Source organism: Lepisosteus oculatus, chromosome 1 (genome assembly GCF_040954835.1).
Source record: "Lepisosteus oculatus isolate fLepOcu1 chromosome 1, fLepOcu1.hap2, whole genome shotgun sequence".
Lineage (NCBI taxonomy): Eukaryota > Metazoa > Chordata > Actinopteri > Semionotiformes > Lepisosteidae > Lepisosteus > Lepisosteus oculatus.
In genome coordinates this window covers 26,561,676-26,579,412 of record NC_090696.1, presented here as the reverse complement: position 1 = coordinate 26,579,412, position 17,737 = coordinate 26,561,676, and the positions used below count along the sequence as shown (strand labels likewise).

General features: G+C 35.5%; 1 protein-coding gene across 1 annotated transcript in view; it reads left to right on the top strand.

The window, feature by feature from the left end:
- ednraa (endothelin receptor type Aa) overlaps window positions 1-17,348 on the top strand; it is a 47,635-nt gene extending 30,287 nt beyond the window's left edge. Inside the window, exons 3-9 of the mRNA XM_015344671.2 lie at window positions 544-1,035; window positions 8,139-8,266; window positions 10,827-11,025; window positions 13,570-13,722; window positions 14,124-14,257; window positions 15,168-15,276; window positions 16,970-17,348. Coding sequence (XP_015200157.2) covers window positions 598-1,035; window positions 8,139-8,266; window positions 10,827-11,025; window positions 13,570-13,722; window positions 14,124-14,257; window positions 15,168-15,276; window positions 16,970-17,110 — 1,302 coding nt within the window. The 5' untranslated portion in view covers window positions 544-597 and the 3' untranslated portion in view covers window positions 17,111-17,348. The remainder of the gene's footprint in view (window positions 1-543; window positions 1,036-8,138; window positions 8,267-10,826; window positions 11,026-13,569; window positions 13,723-14,123; window positions 14,258-15,167; window positions 15,277-16,969) is intronic.
- The last annotated feature ends 389 nt before the right edge of the window (window positions 17,349-17,737 follow it).

The window sequence follows — 17,737 nt, the reverse complement described above, 5'->3', positions numbered from 1 at the left end:
TAGATATACAGGAGGTCTACAGCATTTTTAGAACTGTAATATTGAACAATGACAGTCCTATCATAACTATTTTGTTAATCATACATTGCATTTAAAGATGATCACATTATTAGTGAATATACGACAGATCACTTCTACAAGCAACAATTTTGAAGTTTTTCAATGAGTTGTACAGTACAGTATATTTACAGTAAAGATCTGTAGCACACAAATATCAGTTTTATAGTTTAAACGTTATAGTTTAAAAAGTTTCAAAGTTAAAAATTATTTTAAGGAATAACCTGAAAATTAGAACAGAAGATACTTCTTGCTTTAAGAAGGCAAGTTCCTTTGCAGCTCCTCCCTCAAATATTTATTTTAACTAGGTTCTTCTACATGTTGGCAAACACATCTATTTAAATTTCAGCTAATGTTTATAAATACTGGTGGTTTGTGCTATTTGCTTACTAAGAAACTGAGTGTTAAATATGTTTGCATTAAGTATAATTGTATTCAGTTTAGAAAACTGTGTCATTTATATGTTGTTTTTCTAATTTCATTCAGGTCATTTTACCAGAGGACTTTGAATTCCCATTGGGTCACTCTTCATTAACAAGGATGGAATCTAAGTTCAGCGTGTTGTTTGTGGCTATCTGTGCTGTGGGTTTTGGAACATGTCAGGCAGATGTTGCCAATGTGTCTTCAGGAGCCGCCAAGGTGGAGAACTTTCTGTTGACCGCTCTTCCGCCGAGCTCCCAGAGCCCCAGCGCAGCCCCTTTCAGTAACCGTTCTACAATATTACAAAAGTGGAATGACAGTGTTCCCAGAAGACCGCCCATGTGCAGTTCACAAACCAAAATCCAAGGTTATTTCCAGTACATCACCACGGTGATATCTTGCTGCATTTTTGTCATTGGCATGGTTGGGAATGCCACCCTTCTAAGGATTATCTACCAGAACAAATGCATGAGGAATGGGCCCAATGCACTGATTGCCAGCCTGGCACTAGGGGATCTTATCTACATTGCCATTGACATCCCCATCCATGTCTATAAGGTAGGAATTCATTACATTCTTCCATAATGTTATCCCAGCTTATTTGGGATAGTAATTCCCGCATCCTCTCCTCATTTTTAATAGGCAGTTTGGCCATTAACTACGTTTCTAATACACCAATTGGATTTTTAAATGAGTCCTGATGGCTCAGAATGGCTCAGTATCCATACTGAAACAATTCCAGAGTCAAATTAAATATCAGACGGATAATGTTGGGTTTATTCTGTATGTTTTGGCTATGACATAATTTGATTGCTAGTAAAAACTTTTCTAGCAAGAGCTTCATAAAATATATGTGAGGTTTGGGCCAAATTACCCACTCAAGTCAAGGAGCCACTAGGTAAGTGTTTAGTACTGGGAATGTCCACCATACAACCAGAAACAAACAGGCAAAGGGAATGGAGAGGACTGGTAGAAACACTGAACACAGACAACTGAGAAGTTCTGCCTTCTATCTGTAATGCAACTGACGTCAGTGGCATTACAGTGGCATTGATGAATGCATCCGTCCAGCTATTAAGTTGATTCAAACTCTGGTGGTATAGTGGACCAGTGCAGGACATGTTGGCATGAAATACTGCTGAAATATTAAAAAACTACATTGGAATGGTGTAGATTTACCAATGGGTTGACCAAAGTGCACTTAAATGAACAGTGCTCCAAAATTATATAAAGGGGATTGATGTATGAAAAAAAGAACTGAAATGCGATATCCCCTTTGGTTTTGTTTCAGGGTTTAGCTTTGAATCATATGTAACTAAATGCGATTTTCTCATTCTGATGTCAATTTATAGCAGTTTCACTAGACGGCATATAGCATCAACAATACAAACAATGTCAGAAGACCAAAAGCTGTTGTTTGTTAGGAATTGCTTGATTAAGTTACCCTGACATATGTTTCAGATTTGTGCAGTGTGTGACAAAATAAAAAGCAAGATGAATCCAAAAGCTGGCATTATTGGTCCCCTACCACTTTGTGAACAAAATATTTCCCTTAACAGACCTTTGCAAACATGATGTTTTTTTCTTGTATTCACAGCCTCTGCCCTCGCCAAATGGCAGATAGATTTCTGACACATGCAAAATGTCTTTCTTTGCTGATATCTTCAGTACTATAGCCCAGTAATGTTCAGTATGGATGCTGTGATTGTTGCTGCACGGAAGCAAGTGGTTAAACACTTACAACATATCTGGGCAAATGGCAAGTGTTTCCTGTCAGTTGATGGTACCACCACTAGTGCAGTGATTCCCAGTCTTGGTCCTGGAGGCCAGATGTTTCTGCAGGTCTCCTTAAAGCATTACCACCTAAAGAGCTGGGAGAAGCTGTTTAACTGGTGCAATTGAGCCAATAATGACCTGCATAAGGCCATAAGAAGTCCAGCTATACTGAAAACCTGTAGACACACAGGTCATCCAGGACAAGGACTGGGAATTCCTGCCCTTAGTGACTTCATGCTGCAGTGTTTTTGATAGCTCTGTTCCCAGCATTAATTCCTTCTTTCTTTCATTGAGCCAGCTAACCTCTGTGCCCTTATGAGTGCACATACTGTAACACTTTTCCACATGAAGACTCCCAAGTGCACATATCTGATTATACTTGCATATGTTGTCAGCTTTATATAATTTTATTCTCAAGACATACAGTAGCAAGGAGTGTAAAAGGTACATGTGAATAGAACAGCCTATTTTCATATCAGAATTAGACAGATAAATCAGAATTTTATCACTAAACATTAGTGAAGAAAATACATTAAAAAAGGCTATTAACAAAACCTCAACACAATAAAAGTCCAAAGAAAAATAAATAAATAAAATGAGTATAAATAAATAAAACATCTATGAAACAAGTATTGCAGTTACAGATGTCAACCAGCACTGTGGCAAGCAAATGGCTAAAAGCATCTGCAAAGGGAAATTGGTCTAGGTTCATGTTTTTTTCTATAACGAATTCCAGTCTGCTGCAAACTGAAAAGAACGACGACCAAAAGCCAAAAACTAATTTAATTAGCTCAGTTGCTGTCAAACTTTATGAGAGAAATAAGTTGTGCAAGTAAAGAAGGGTTTTCCCAATAAGTATGTCACAGATAATAAATCAGTTTTTCAGTCTCCTTGTATGAAGAGGAGGCCACTTAACGAAGATGTACAGTAAGGACATCTAACATAAAACAGTAGTGTTCAGGCTTCTAGACTTGTAAGTGGAAAGTTTTGGGTTCAAATCTCAGGCATATGAATACTACTGAATCCTTGAGCAAGGTACTAAGATTGTTCTATTTAAATATCCACCTAGAAATAGATGTGAAAATGGATAGAAGCATCAGCCAGATGCTTATTAACCAGATTACTGTACTAAGGTCTGGTTACAAATCTTGCAGCAGAGTGGTGTAGACCATTGTGCTTCCTTAGTATGATTTTAGCTACAATGTTATAATTAACATCTCTATCCATCCATTTTGTAACCCCTTCTTTCAACTCAAGGTTGTGGGTGAGCCAACACCTATCCCAGCAAGCAAAGAGTGCAAGACAGAATACACCCTGGACAGGAAGCTAGCCCATCGTGAGGGAGAAAGGCAAACGCAGACACACACACTCACACCAAGAGCCATTGTCCCAGACACCAGTTAACCTATCAGTATATTTTTGGAGTGTGGGAAAAAAACAGGGCATTGTGCATCACAGACAGATATCTAAATATTTCCAAACAGTTATTTTGTTTCACTCGAAGACAATAGTTTCTTAGTCAAGATGTAACTGCAGGTTATGTATTACAAAAGCCCTACAAGATCCTACAGAGCATACGATCAAGTTATCTCTTAAACATTAATTAAAGAAATGTATGCTCCTGGACTGAAGCTGTTACTGTGGATGGAGATGAGAGTGAGAATTGTGACCGCAATATAGAGCTTTGCAGAATTCTTTTTGTCATGGATGGGTAGCAGTAAGTTAAACTAGCACATACTGTACTGCACTTGATCTTGAATTTGATTAGATAATTGGAGATAATTGTGAAAACATTTCAGATTTTCTCTCTGTTTTAAGACCACAGTCACTAAGCCTGTTCAGTAACATTGAAAAAAATGTCAAAATAAATCAGCTGATGAGACAAATTGTAGTGCTACTCTCACTAAGTCTTGCAGTGAGAAGAATGTAGGGACCAGTCAAAGGTTGAGGGTTGAATTGGAATAATCCTGTGTGCCTGAGGGCATAGGTTTCTATATGGCATTTCCTGAACAGCTGAGCCTAGGCTAACCCTACATTCCACCGCTACACAGGATCTTTTTTCACTCTCCTGTCATTCCACGGTTCGTCCCTTCCAACATCCGTGACAGTACCCCCAATGTGTTGTGATAAGACGAGCTAATACTTCTTCAGATATGAGAGACAAGAGAAAATATACATTTAAAAAAATGGAATAGTTGGGTTAAAGATTGGAGGTAGGCCAATAGGACAGTTACTGTGGGTATTGACTGTTTTTATGGTGTCGGCTTCATCTACATAAATAATTACACATCATGAAAGGTACTCCTCTCTTTTTTTTAAGGTCCTTTTGCTGCCCTATAGTTAACACAGTCAAGGGCGGTGTGTAAGGTATGGATCCGAGAGACAGAAAACAAAAGAGAAAGGAAAGACAGCTGAAGGCAGGCCAACATATGTCCAGTCATGATCCTGAGTGCTTATCTCTGCTACAGGTACATCCTGGGCTGGAAACCAGCTATGTACAGTGCACAAGAACAGTGACAATTTACACATCCATAAAATGTTGACAGCATGTCCTTGAAATACCCATTTAAAAAATGTGTAAAAAGATCTTTAAACATTTAATACATCCACCCTGTTTAACTTATTGTTTTTCTCTTGTTTTGCTTTCTCTGTCCCATACCTGAGACCTGAAATAAACAGAAAATTAATTTTGAACCGTAAAAGGTCCCCAGTGTGCTCTTATGTAATTAGCTCACTGTCTGTTGCTCCTCATAAAAATGTCTCTAGAGCATATCATTATACCAGCCTCAAAACAGGCCAGTACTTTCATCTAGCTATGATGGAATTTTATTAATGTATTGTACAGTACAGTAAGTCAATTTTTTGCACATAGATAGACAGCCTTTATACTGTATACAATACGTAATGTACTCCTAAGTGTCTTGATACATCCACTCTGATGACACATACAGTATACAACTGTTGTTCATTTATTTAATTTATTAGTGATATGAGATACCAGTTTGAAGCCCATTGTACAGTTTATAGTCTAACTTTCAATCAAGATAATAAAATGTATAAAACTTTTATTGTGAATCAATTTTAAAATTATTAGGGGGAAAGACAGACAAACATTTGAATTGTGAAGCAAATGTTACCTACTGAGTTATGTTCCTTTTTTTCTATTTTATTTACACATATATATTGAAAAAAAAGTATTTACAAAGTTTTTTTGTCCTTTTGTTTAATATGGAATCTAGTAAATAATTTATGTCAGATATTACTGTATTTTGTGTTATTTAGAATATCTTTTGAATATAATTGTAATTATAATTATACATAGCATATATATAAATTTATATTTATATAAATTATAATAATTATTGGTTTGACTCGAGGTTTTATTTTTTAGTGAACAAAAAATGAATAAAACAAATCAGTTTAATTCCACCTAAAACACAGGTCTTCAACTCTTCAAATCAGCCATTTAAAGATGGATGTTTCATAACAATCTCTTTCCTAAACCATAAAACAAAAAATCAGGATGCAATTTATCTACAACAAAATATACCATTGCAATGGGTTTTCTTACTACATAGATAATGCTGTTTATACAATAGCACACATTTGCTGTGTTCTATTTTGTTTTTGTTTAATAACCAGAGGTCTTTGTACAGTACATTTTCTTTTACCTTTTTTATCTTACCTTACAAATAACAATTTGAGTGGTCTTTGTTAATTTCAAATCTTTTTTATCCTGTTAACAAAAGTCATGTAAAAATATTTTCATCCAACATGTGAACCTGAACAAATTATAACACATCCCGTTAGAGATTTACGTAGTGTTTGTATTAAGTTTGTAATTCAAAATGAATTTTGGTTGTACACTTTTAAAACTACTATCAGAAATCTAAAGAATATACTGTACAACTCCATGAGTAGTAACAGTGATTTTCTGACAGAATGCAATTCACATCTGTGGTTTATGTTGGGAAACCCTGCATTAATAGCAGTTTGTTCAGAACATTGGGCTATGGAGGAATCTGGCCAAAGGCAATTAAAGAGCCCTACTCTACTAGAAACAAAAAGCATGAAACAAAATATTCATTCTACTACCACTTGAGTCTGACAAGAACGATTGAATAATCTTTCAAGAGAGAGGTTAGCCATTTAAAATGAATTTTCCACAAACTTTACAAAATTATTCAGCTCATTGAATGCATGCATAAATCATGGCATGGAAGGTGCCATGTCTTCTACAATTCTTATTTTAGCAAGAGTATTTCTAAGCTTACTGATATGTCTTACAGTTGTTGTTTTACTTTATTCAGTATATATTAAGCATTCTGTTTTGACAGGGCATTCAGTATTTTAAAAGTTAAATTAAAAATGAAATCAGTAAAGTGAATTTACTTCAAGATAAGAGAATACATTTATTTTTTGCAGAATATATCAAAAGAACTTGCCATACTTTCCATTTTAATGTTTTGTTGATGGTTTACTGTTATTAAACATAGCAGTTGAAAACAGTACTTTTGAACAGCGTTTTTCTGAAGGGATTTTAAAATGAACTTTTCTGAGATTAGAAAATAAAGTCATTTTACTGCTACAGTACATGCATCACAAGCATTTGATGTTACTGAAAGTGGATCACTTTGTAAAGAATGTAGCAATACAATTGATGCCACTACTTTTCCCCTCTTCCATTGTCCTACACACTTCTAATTAAACCACATGCTTTGTGGAAACATAAACACAGGATGCACCACTGAAACATTTCCTTGACAGGCCACAGTGAGTTGCCAGATATCACCCCAGAATGTGATGGCCAAAGGCAATCCCGGAGAAAGGAAAACTGCCAGACCAGGACTGATGAAACAGAGTCCAGGAGGAAAAGGAACATGTTTTCCCCTCAGGACAGACGTTAGTGCCTTCAGGAGGAGGAGAATAATTGTAATTAGTCATGGATGGTTCTGCGGAAACAATTCTTCAATGTCTACAAACTCACAGCATCAATTCTTGCACGCATTTAATAGCTGTGTAATCGTTTCCAAGAAGAATAACACCAGCAATTTATTGAGAATGTGAAAGCAGTAACAGATTCTTTCTCCATTATTACCATAAGCAGTAATAGCATTTTATTACTTTGCAGTCTTCTTACCCTTGAATGGTTGCACTTAAAAAAGTTAAACACTTTTTTTAATTACCTACCAAACCTAGAAACTGAAGAGAGCAAAATTTCCTTTGGGGAACTGGGGAATTTGTTAGAAAGTTATCATCCATGTTATCAAACAGAAAGGGTCACCCACAATTGAGTGCTTCAGACAGAACTGAAAATAACTTTCTTTTAATCAGCTGAAGGTGGCTTCTGACTTGTATGATGCAACAGCTGTAAGCTGTACTGATACGTGACTCCTTACTGGAAATGAGATACAGTTTCTCTTTGCTAATGATAACATTTTTTTCTCAATTACAGCCATTCTCAAACCTTTAGTCTCCAGTATAGGACTCTCTGTAGCTGAAGGAGCTAAATCAGAATCCCCTGTTCTGGTCCTGGAGGCCATGTGTGTCAATAGGTTTTCAGGGTGTCTTTGAGTTTCAGCTCATTGCTGGCTTCATTGGATCTCTTCAGAAGGAAGTGCTTTAATCAAAACGGCAGACACATCTGGCCTCCAGGATCGGGACTAGGGACCCCTGATCTAAATCTTCAAGGATGAGTGGTTGATTGTTCCCCAAGACACATGCAGTATTTTGAACCCAAAGATGACCATGAAACCAATGTTGTTGTTTTTTATTTTTTCTTCCTCACTTAATCATTTTTCCTCTACCCAGATCTTAGAAGCACGTGCAGACATTTTCAACTTGCCTTTGTTTTTTATGGTAATATTGCTCTGTTCTATCCTCAGATTTTGGCACACCGGTGGCCTTTTGATGACTCTCCAATGGGCCTTTTCCTCTGCAAACTGTTCCCCTTCCTCCAGAAGGCCTCAGTGGGGATCACTGGCTTAAACCTATGTGCCCTCAGTGTTGACAGGTATTCATCCTTACTCCCCTTTGAGCTTTTAGATGCCCTGGATATTTCACATCTGGTAGAATATAAATAGTATTTGTGGTCAAATCAATGTCAGACTCTAACTGTACCCATCTGTGATTCCCAAACTACTAGAAATGCTTCACAATAAAGCAACAGCATATTCACAACTCAGTAGCTCTGCCCAAACTTGCAAATGTACAGCTGTATTTCACAATAAACTACAACAAACACCTATTTTCAGACAGGACATAGAAATATAAAATGAATTACAAAACTGTGTTTGAAAGTAGCTACTGTATATAAATATTATAGTATTATAGCTATATATAATAATCGCCCAGTACCTAAGTAATGCAGTTTTACTTAGTAAACAAACTGTAGTAGATGTAACTGACGTACAGAACTCTTTCCATATATATAAATATAAGAATATTTTATGTGTAATATTCTTATACACAAAATTAAAAGTTGTAAAATACTATACAGTATATAGGAAGGATTACATAAACAGGTATATTGTTTTCTACACATTGACTTTTTAATTCAGAGCCCCCCATCACCTCAAAATTGGTACTGTCTGGAAAATCCATGACTACCCATATGCACACTGCATAACTAATTTTGATAAGAAATATTTAAAGTTTGGGATACATAAGAATAAATTAAATAAAAGACTTTTGACTTAATGTGGAAATGTTTGCCTCTGGGTTGAAAGATAAACTAATAAGCTAAAGGCTTTTGTCCTTAAGATAAGTAATATAGTTTCTAGTTGGATATTTTAGTTGGAGCAAAGAACATTCCATATTATTGGAGTCAGAAGTAAACTGATTACGTGATGTTTCATTGCTTCTAAGTTCCTTGATTTTTGTAGTTTTGTTGTTGTTGGTTTTGTAATTAAAAACACAAGCAGTTTGTGTACAGGGATGTAAACAGTAAAGACCATGCAGTGTTTAATGTAGGGACTAAATATTTATGCAAAATACGTTTATGAAAACAACAGTGATGCAGTTTATGACATGTGGTTAAATGTTAATCTGATGTGCACAAGAGACAGAGCAGAGCTGTGAAGAGAAATCGCTGACTCCAAGTGAAGTATATCATACAGAGATGCTAGACCTCGAACAATGTCATTCATTCACTTCCACTGAAGTCTTTGCGGACCTGAACTGATTACTGTCTCCTTTTTTCATATTTTATGAAATGCTGACATTAACTGTCTCCTTTTTAATATAAAATACTAGGCGTTAAGGAAGAAGCTGTGTAAGTGTGAAGACAGTCCAGTGTGACCTCAGTTTATTAAGAATGTTGTACAGCTGTAGGAAGCTGTAGAACAAGAAAAAAAATATTTTTTCTATTGTAGTATTTTTGTGATGAGCTTCATTCCAAGCACTATAAAAAAAAGGTTAGATATGCAATCTTAGCGTCTTACTGTTTTCTAGTGTTCACTGCTGTAATGTCTGTAATGTACCTTAAAAAGTGGTCTCAAAACTCTTTCTTTACCCTTTTAACCATCACATTATAAATTGTTACCTGGACATTTCTAATGAAGTATCATTAGGTTAAACTAACAAGTTCCATAGATGTAACAAGAAAGTGAAGTTGAAAGACCAATCTTGGCAAAAACAATACATTGGGAGTTTCTGTAAAGAGATCCAGGAGGGAGATTTTAATTATTTTAATATTATTTAACTTTGTTGTGCTCTGCACCAAGATGAGCTGTTTTTCTGGTCATGTGCTTGCGTAGTGCCTCAAGGATATTCTTAGTCACAAAAGAACCTTTCAGGTCTACCTCAAAAATATGTTGTTAATCAAAACCTAAGGAAACGTGCCCTTCCTCTGACCTTTCATTTAAAAAACAAAAACACTGGGTCAACTTTAACAAGCTGCAGTAAATTTGCTGCCTGAATAATCTCTATAAAGAGCACTTTTAGTTGTGATAATCTCATAAAACAAAGGAAAGAGACTAATGCTCTTGATCAGCAAATTCAACAAAAATATATCACTCTGAGAGGACATTTTCACTGCAGTGGGGAATTACAAATACACTGCAAATACAAATGGTTCAAAGAAAGTGCAAATCTTTTCATTTCTGGTGATAGTTTTCCTCTGTGTCTTTTGCCGCCTGTAAAGCCATTCAGCAGATCTTGAGAATCAAAGGGAAGAACATTAATTTCTGGTCTGCTGTTTTGTAAACCTTGTGAACAAGTCACCAAAAAACAGATCAATATTGTAAATTCTATTTATAAAAGTGATCAAAGTTTTTATCAAGTACAATTGAGTGGGTTCTGTATATGAAGGGGTCAACCATCACATTGAAAGAAAAATAAATTGTAGTAAGATTAAGAAAAATATTGTCTGGACGTTAATACACAGTTTGTAATAATAGAATTGACAGGGAAATGATTCTGTTTGAAGCTAAGAATTTATTAACCACATTCTGTGCTGTTTTACTTCCTACTTACTTAAGAAATAACTCATTGAGAGTAAAGGATCTTGTGTCAGTGAAAGAGTGCACAGGTCATTGCAAGGCTGTTTTTGAGAGATCTATTCTGTGTTGCAGGTACAGGGCTGTGGCCTCATGGAGTCGAGTCCAGGGAGCTGGGATTCCACTGCGGACAGCTATAGAAATCATCTCCATATGGGTCATATCAATCACCCTGGCTGTGCCTGAGGCTATCGTCTTTGACATGGTCCACTTTGAATACAAAAACATGTCAATCTCAACTTGCATGCTGAGCCCAAAATCCACTCTAATGATGGTAAAACAGATTCATTAATCTACAATTATTAAAAGGCACATACTTCCCTCTGTATTTTTGATTGAATTGTTTGAGCTGTCATAAAGTTTGGTTCAGATTTAAATTCACAACATGCTATAAAATAATGTGGCACTCTCCTAAAGAAACTGCTGTAAAATTAATAAGCTTAAATTTTTATTTTTCAGTCAAGACTTGGCAACACTATTCAAATAGAGTTCTGAACATTTTTCAACACATAAAATGTTACAATAAAAGGGAATTTACATTATTTGTTTAGCTAGTTAATAAACTTGCTTTGGAGTAGTGTCAGAAATGTGTACTTCTTAATCATATTTATGTTTAAAAAAACTATAAAATGAACATACACAGAAGGGCTATTATTTCATACAGAAAGAGCTGCTTTATTAAGAATAATCTACAGATTATCAAAAGTGTTCATAAATATACTGTCTATAAGTGCTACAAACATTTGAAGAAGAATTGAATTGGTGGTAAGTTCGTACAGTATATGATTTCAGTTAAGGCCTTTGTTTTATCTGTTTTTTGGCAGCATTAACCTACTGTAATAAATTTGAGCAACAGCTTTGCTTTAAGTTTGAAGGATCAGTTTCAATTGAATTAATGCCCTCCCTACATCCTTTACAGCTATTCCCACGTGGATTTAAAATGAAAAATGAATTCTCACCTTCCTGAAATAGCATTCAGCTAATATAAGGAAATTGTCAGCAGTATTCAGGAATGTACCCATGCTCGCAAGTACAGAAATTGCATATGAAAAAGGAAAAAGACGTCAAACCTCATTGTTAAAAAACTATAACTTGACATTCATCTTGGGGGTTTGTACCTTTGTACTGTTGATTGCCCTCTTTTACAAAAAGTCTTTTTTTTCTGGTTTTGAAGTAGCAATAGGCTCTAAATGTAAAGCCATGCACATTAAACAGCATCTCTAAAGCCTTTTATGCCTTTTTATGGTAAATAAAAGATCACTCGGAAGAACAGCAGCACCAGTAAATTGGGAAGAATTGTAATGATACTGTTCAAAAGACAGAAACAATGAAAATATAATTAGGAGACCATTTAGATTTTATACAGTTATAATGTAAAACTATGAAGTACTATAAATTCCTGAAGTCTGAGGTAAATCTAAACAAAAAGGATTATAACTACAAATATGTGCTCAGAAAACATCCTAAAAAACATGTATTAATTATATTAACATGTTGTCATTGGTATATTGAAAGAAGAGTTTTTATCAGCAATGAATCATTTAAATTAGTTTTAATTGAGTTTCAGATGTATAGTCTTAATATTAATTTCAGTGAATTTAATAATTAAAAAATAATAATTAGTTGCACATCCCACTCATCACAATATAGTTTCACATCCTAGGGTTCTTTATATACAGGAAGGAACCAACATCATCCAACCCTGAAGTACAGTGCCCACTTGGATGACTTCTGGCAGATATTATGGGCCAGCAGCCCTACTACACAACAGATATGGGAAACATGTTTTACCAATTTAAACAAGGAGGAACTTTAGGAAGGCCAGCTTGTACAAGGTAGAGTAGAATTCAGTCAGGACAGCAGGATTTAGAGGATTAATTACACTTTTGGGAAAGTGCCTCGTAACCTCCTGTTTTTATAAATAGCACCCATAGCACAGCTAATTTTAAAATGTCAACACAATGAAAATGGTCCTGTATAACATGTGAAAAGACATGAATGTTGTTTTTTTTAAAAAAACAAAATCATTGTTTTACTGGCAAACTCATGGTAGATACAGTAATTGAAGACAGACTGAGAGACTGCAGTCACTATACTCACTAATGTACACATTTGCAAAGCAGACCCATATGCTCAGAGATAGCACGCCATTTGCTATCTGTTAAAAATCATGAATAATACTGCCTTAACAATTTAAAATACAAAGGAAACATACTGTACTTAGAATTTGATATACTGTACAGTATACCAGCTCGGTAAACGAACAAAATCTCCTAAAGTAGATGAAATATTGATGGGTACCATGTTGTAGTCTAAACACAAAATGTTGCAGGTTATGTATTTAAAATCTAATAGCCTACATGTTATTGTACCTGCTAAATGAATGCACTTTTCATTCAAATTGTTTTCCCTTTCTGTGGACTTGCAGGCCTCCTGTGCGTATTGTAATCTTGATTTAATTAGTTTGATAGGAAACATCACATCCAGAACTTTGAGATTAATTTAGTTAAACAAACATGGATAAAGAATCATTGGTGGAATTTCCGTGTGTTCTATTTGCTTGAGCCAAACAAAAAATGCCCCAAATCCATCTGCTCCTCCAAGGATGGAATTTGATTGCTCTGCACATGAAGACTCAGTGTTCACCAATGCTCTGTTTGGATACAGAGTACTCATACTTAATGTCTCCAACAGCATATTTGCATCTCCAGAAGAAGCAGTTTAGATTTCATTTTGCTTTTCAAACTAAAAAACATAAACTGTTTCCAGTATTCAGAGAAGATCTTGCAGATCTCAACGTCTTAATTTGCTTCTGCAGACCTATGTGAACGTGAAGGACTGGTGGCTCTTTGGATTCTACTTTTGTGTGCCTCTGGCCTGCACAGCCTTTTTCTACACTCTCATGACGTGTGAGATGCTGAACCACAGGAATGGGAGTCTGAGAATCGTCCTGAGCGAACATCTCAAACAGGTATGTCCTCCAGCAGTTACCACTGCTAATTACAATGCATGTTGAACTGAAATGACAATGGACGTGGAAGGACAAACAGTATCCGAAAGGTTTCCTCTAACAGAACAGACATACAGGACACCTTTGTAGCTGTTATTTTATTGCTTCCTTTCTTGCTTTCGATCCATAAGAAGAATCCTTCGCATTTGCCATTTTGCTGTTCGGACATCCCACCATTGGACAATCATACATTGTATAAACTACAACATTGTATACACTTCATAGTAATAAAAAAGAAGAAGAAAACAACACAAAATGTTTCCAATCCATATGTAATATCAGTATTGACTTTATATATTTTAATGTCTACAAAAAAGTGTTCTCACTGAATTGTCTATGTTTTCGTTTTCTATGGGCTGCAGAGGCGTGAAGTGGCCAAAGCCGTATTTTGCCTAGTTCTTATTTTTGCACTTTGCTGGCTCCCACTGCACATAAGCAGGATATTAAAAAAAACAGTGTACATTGACACTGACAAAGGACGATGTGACCTGCTGAAGTAAGTGCTGCTTCTATTATGACAATTTTTAAAATAGTTGTTCTGAGACATAGTAAGCAGTGTTAATGGAATCAGAATACTCATATAGGGTTTTTACTTTCTGACTATGTTGTACACCTACGAAAGAATAATCAATCCCCCAAATGATGTAAGATTAGAAATAGATGATTGAATTGTGTTTTATTAAACTTTTGAATTCATTTTTTTTTTTCATTGATTTTTAATTAAGATCATTTAATTAATTTTATGTTTTGTTACTTTTAGATACCCTAGGAGTTATATATATTGTAAGTTTTGTCACTGTAGATTTATTTCATAATGTATTTGATTTGGGTTTTGGGAGTATAGAACTACCTTTGGGAGTATGCAGTATCTACCTAGCCATCCTGTTATCCAAATGTGCTAAATGAGCTGAATGGCCTCCTCCTGTTTGTAATTATCTTAGTAGACCTACAGTATGTTTGAATTATTATTTTATCAAATGTTATGTTTGTGAAATTCATTCACAAAGGACATTGCTTCCTATATATAAAAAGTACCTTCTGAAAAAAAAACAATAATTTGGAACTCAGTACGGTATACATTAAAATCATGTAATTTTTAATATGTAATTTCATGTAATTAATGTAATTTTGACACCCGAAGAAGGCTCCACAGCCGAAACATTGTATTTTCTTATTACTTGTATTCTTTTACTTGTTCCTTTGCAGCCTACACATGCTGACGCAGCTACCCACCTGAACTAATTTTTACTTTTGTACTTATATAGTGTCTCCCAAAACATATACACAGTATATACCTAATAGAAGAGATTGATGCTACTAAATATACAATATTTGAAAATAATTCCCTTCATATTTCTATTTTGGATTTTTTTGTCATTAATAGTACTTTCTCTTCTGTGTTTCAGCTTTCTATTGATACTCGACTATGCTGGCATTAATTTGGCAACTGTGAACTCCTGTATAAACCCTATAATTCTGTATTTGGTGAGCAAGAAATTTAAAAATTGTTTCAAAGTAAGTAGTTTTTTTCTAAAATACAGTGGGTCATTCTCCTCTGCTTGTTCAACCCTTTCCTGAAGATAAATATTGATTTCTTGTTGACGGGTGACTGTATTTTAAATGATATCCACACTAACACATTCCTTTCACAAAATGTAAATTTGTTCAGTGATTTATAATGTCATATCTGAGAAGAGGTCACCAACTCCACACATTCCACCAGTGGACGTGTGGGCGAGAAAAAACACATTTTATAAGCTCAAAGATTAGCATTTCCCAGGAGAAGTGTATTCCTTTTAAACTACAGCGGTAGAAAACTTCAGAGCACCTTTTATGCCATTTCGAGACATGCTAAACAATAAGGTTAGATCAAATAAAACAGGACTCCTGGGCAGCTTTGTTATTAATTTGTAATAGACTACAGTACTGTACATGCCCATTATACAGCAAAAACAGATTAGAAACACTTTTCAGTCCCATTCAAAAGCAAAATAATGATAGTTCTCAAATTTGAGGGTTAGGGGAGTATGGAGTTTGGAATAGGATTGTGTGAAAATGGAAGAAACTGCCCAGCCATGTTTTTGGATAGCAGAATGAGTCCTTTGGATCAAATAGCTACTAACTACCAAATGGGCTGGTTGGGCCCAGTTTGTCTCATTTGTCATATGTAAATGAACTACCGTATGCTCACTGTGACTTTAAACCTCTGCTTTATAACAAAATCAATCCTGTTCTGTGGAATTGTTTTCTTTATAACAACAAACACTGTACAAAATGCAATTTTATTCAAGTTTCGTATTTTAAGAAAAGTCCTCTCTAGAAGATCATCCCACTAAGCTTTTGCATAAAAAGTGAATATTACTGTACCTTCAAAACAGTGTGTATAGACCAGTACTTCTCAAAAAACATTTATGAACATTATAATCAAGCTGGGCAAATGAACATATCATTGTGTTTATGCTTCAAAGTAAACACTATTTCACACGTACTGATGTTAAATAATATTTATTTTTAAAACAGCCATTATGAATCAATAGACATTTTTTTAATGCTTCTGTATTAATGCCTCTGTTTCTGAATAAATACTGGAAGCCATTACACAAGTTTTTTTTTTCATAACATCACGCTGCTGGATTGCAGAGCTTTGAAATTAAGTTCAATGAGATCTCACAGTGCACAGCTGTGGAAGGATAACAGGGCTGCAGGGGAGTGACCTCTCCAAAGATAATATTGAGCTTGAAGTTGACTACATGATTAGAAACTGATCAGACTGAAAATAAACCTTACTGACATCTTCACTATAAATAGAGCCCTATAACCCACCTCCCTATTGAAACATCATGCACTAGGTGGTAACTCTCTAAGACACATTCCACTGTTGACACTATAGTCATTTAATGCAGTACCAGCAGTTCGATACATTGGATCTATTTTCCGCTGATATGCCCATTAATAAATAATTGAATTTGTAAGCACATGCCTTGTAAGGCCTGAAAACATGGAAATCACAATGGACAGCAAAGCATTTTCTCACTGAGCAAAGATTTGCTTTGAACAAACCTGACACCAACTACACATGTGAGTCCCTTGATGCTGTATACCCAACTAGTGTAAATTAAACTCACACAAAAATGTAGCTCTCAGCTCTTCACCGATTGCTTAATTATGTTTCTTAAGTGTATATTTGATTCATCCTTTTATCTTGCAGTCCTGTCTCTGTTGCTGGCGCTATTCGGGGAATCTGATAAGCAGTATGGTGCCTTTGAATGGGACAAGCATACAGTACAAAAACCAGGACCCGAACAACCACAACCCTGATCGCAGCTTGCGCAAGGACAGCGATAATTGAATGGATCTGTCTGGAGCACACTCTTCAGCACAGAGTACCAGCATGGCCGGCAACTGTGCTTGGAGAGAGGATGGAAGTTTCTTCCTTGGGCAGCTTAAATGCACTCAGCTTTTAATGAAAGCAAAAGAAGCCACACAACAAAGGACACATTGACTCTGTTATTGTGGCACCTAATAAATCCAGCAATTTCAGGATCTGACATCATTTGCAGGTCAATTTGTTACAAGGCTACAGCTGTTTGGAGAACAAGGAGCAGCTGTGGGTTGTAATGTACACTTTAATATATATGAAGTAATACAAACAAATATATTTTCAATATGGGGTTAAAACAAAACTGAAAGCCTGTAACACTGTTTGTCAATTCAGAAAAACAAAGTCAGACACATCTTACAGCTGTCTTACTCGGTTGAGTATTGTAGCTGAGGTGTATCTGGGTTGCTCATATCAATCATGGGATGTTACATTCCTTCACCCCACAAAATGGATGGCAGAATGCCATAATGGAGGAAAAGGAGCAATGGACTGATCACCTAGCTGAGGTGCATCACAGCTGATTTCTGAAAACCAAGTCATTTCTTTTGCAAGGGAAAATCACTATAAAACCTACACTTGTATCAGATGTTCCTG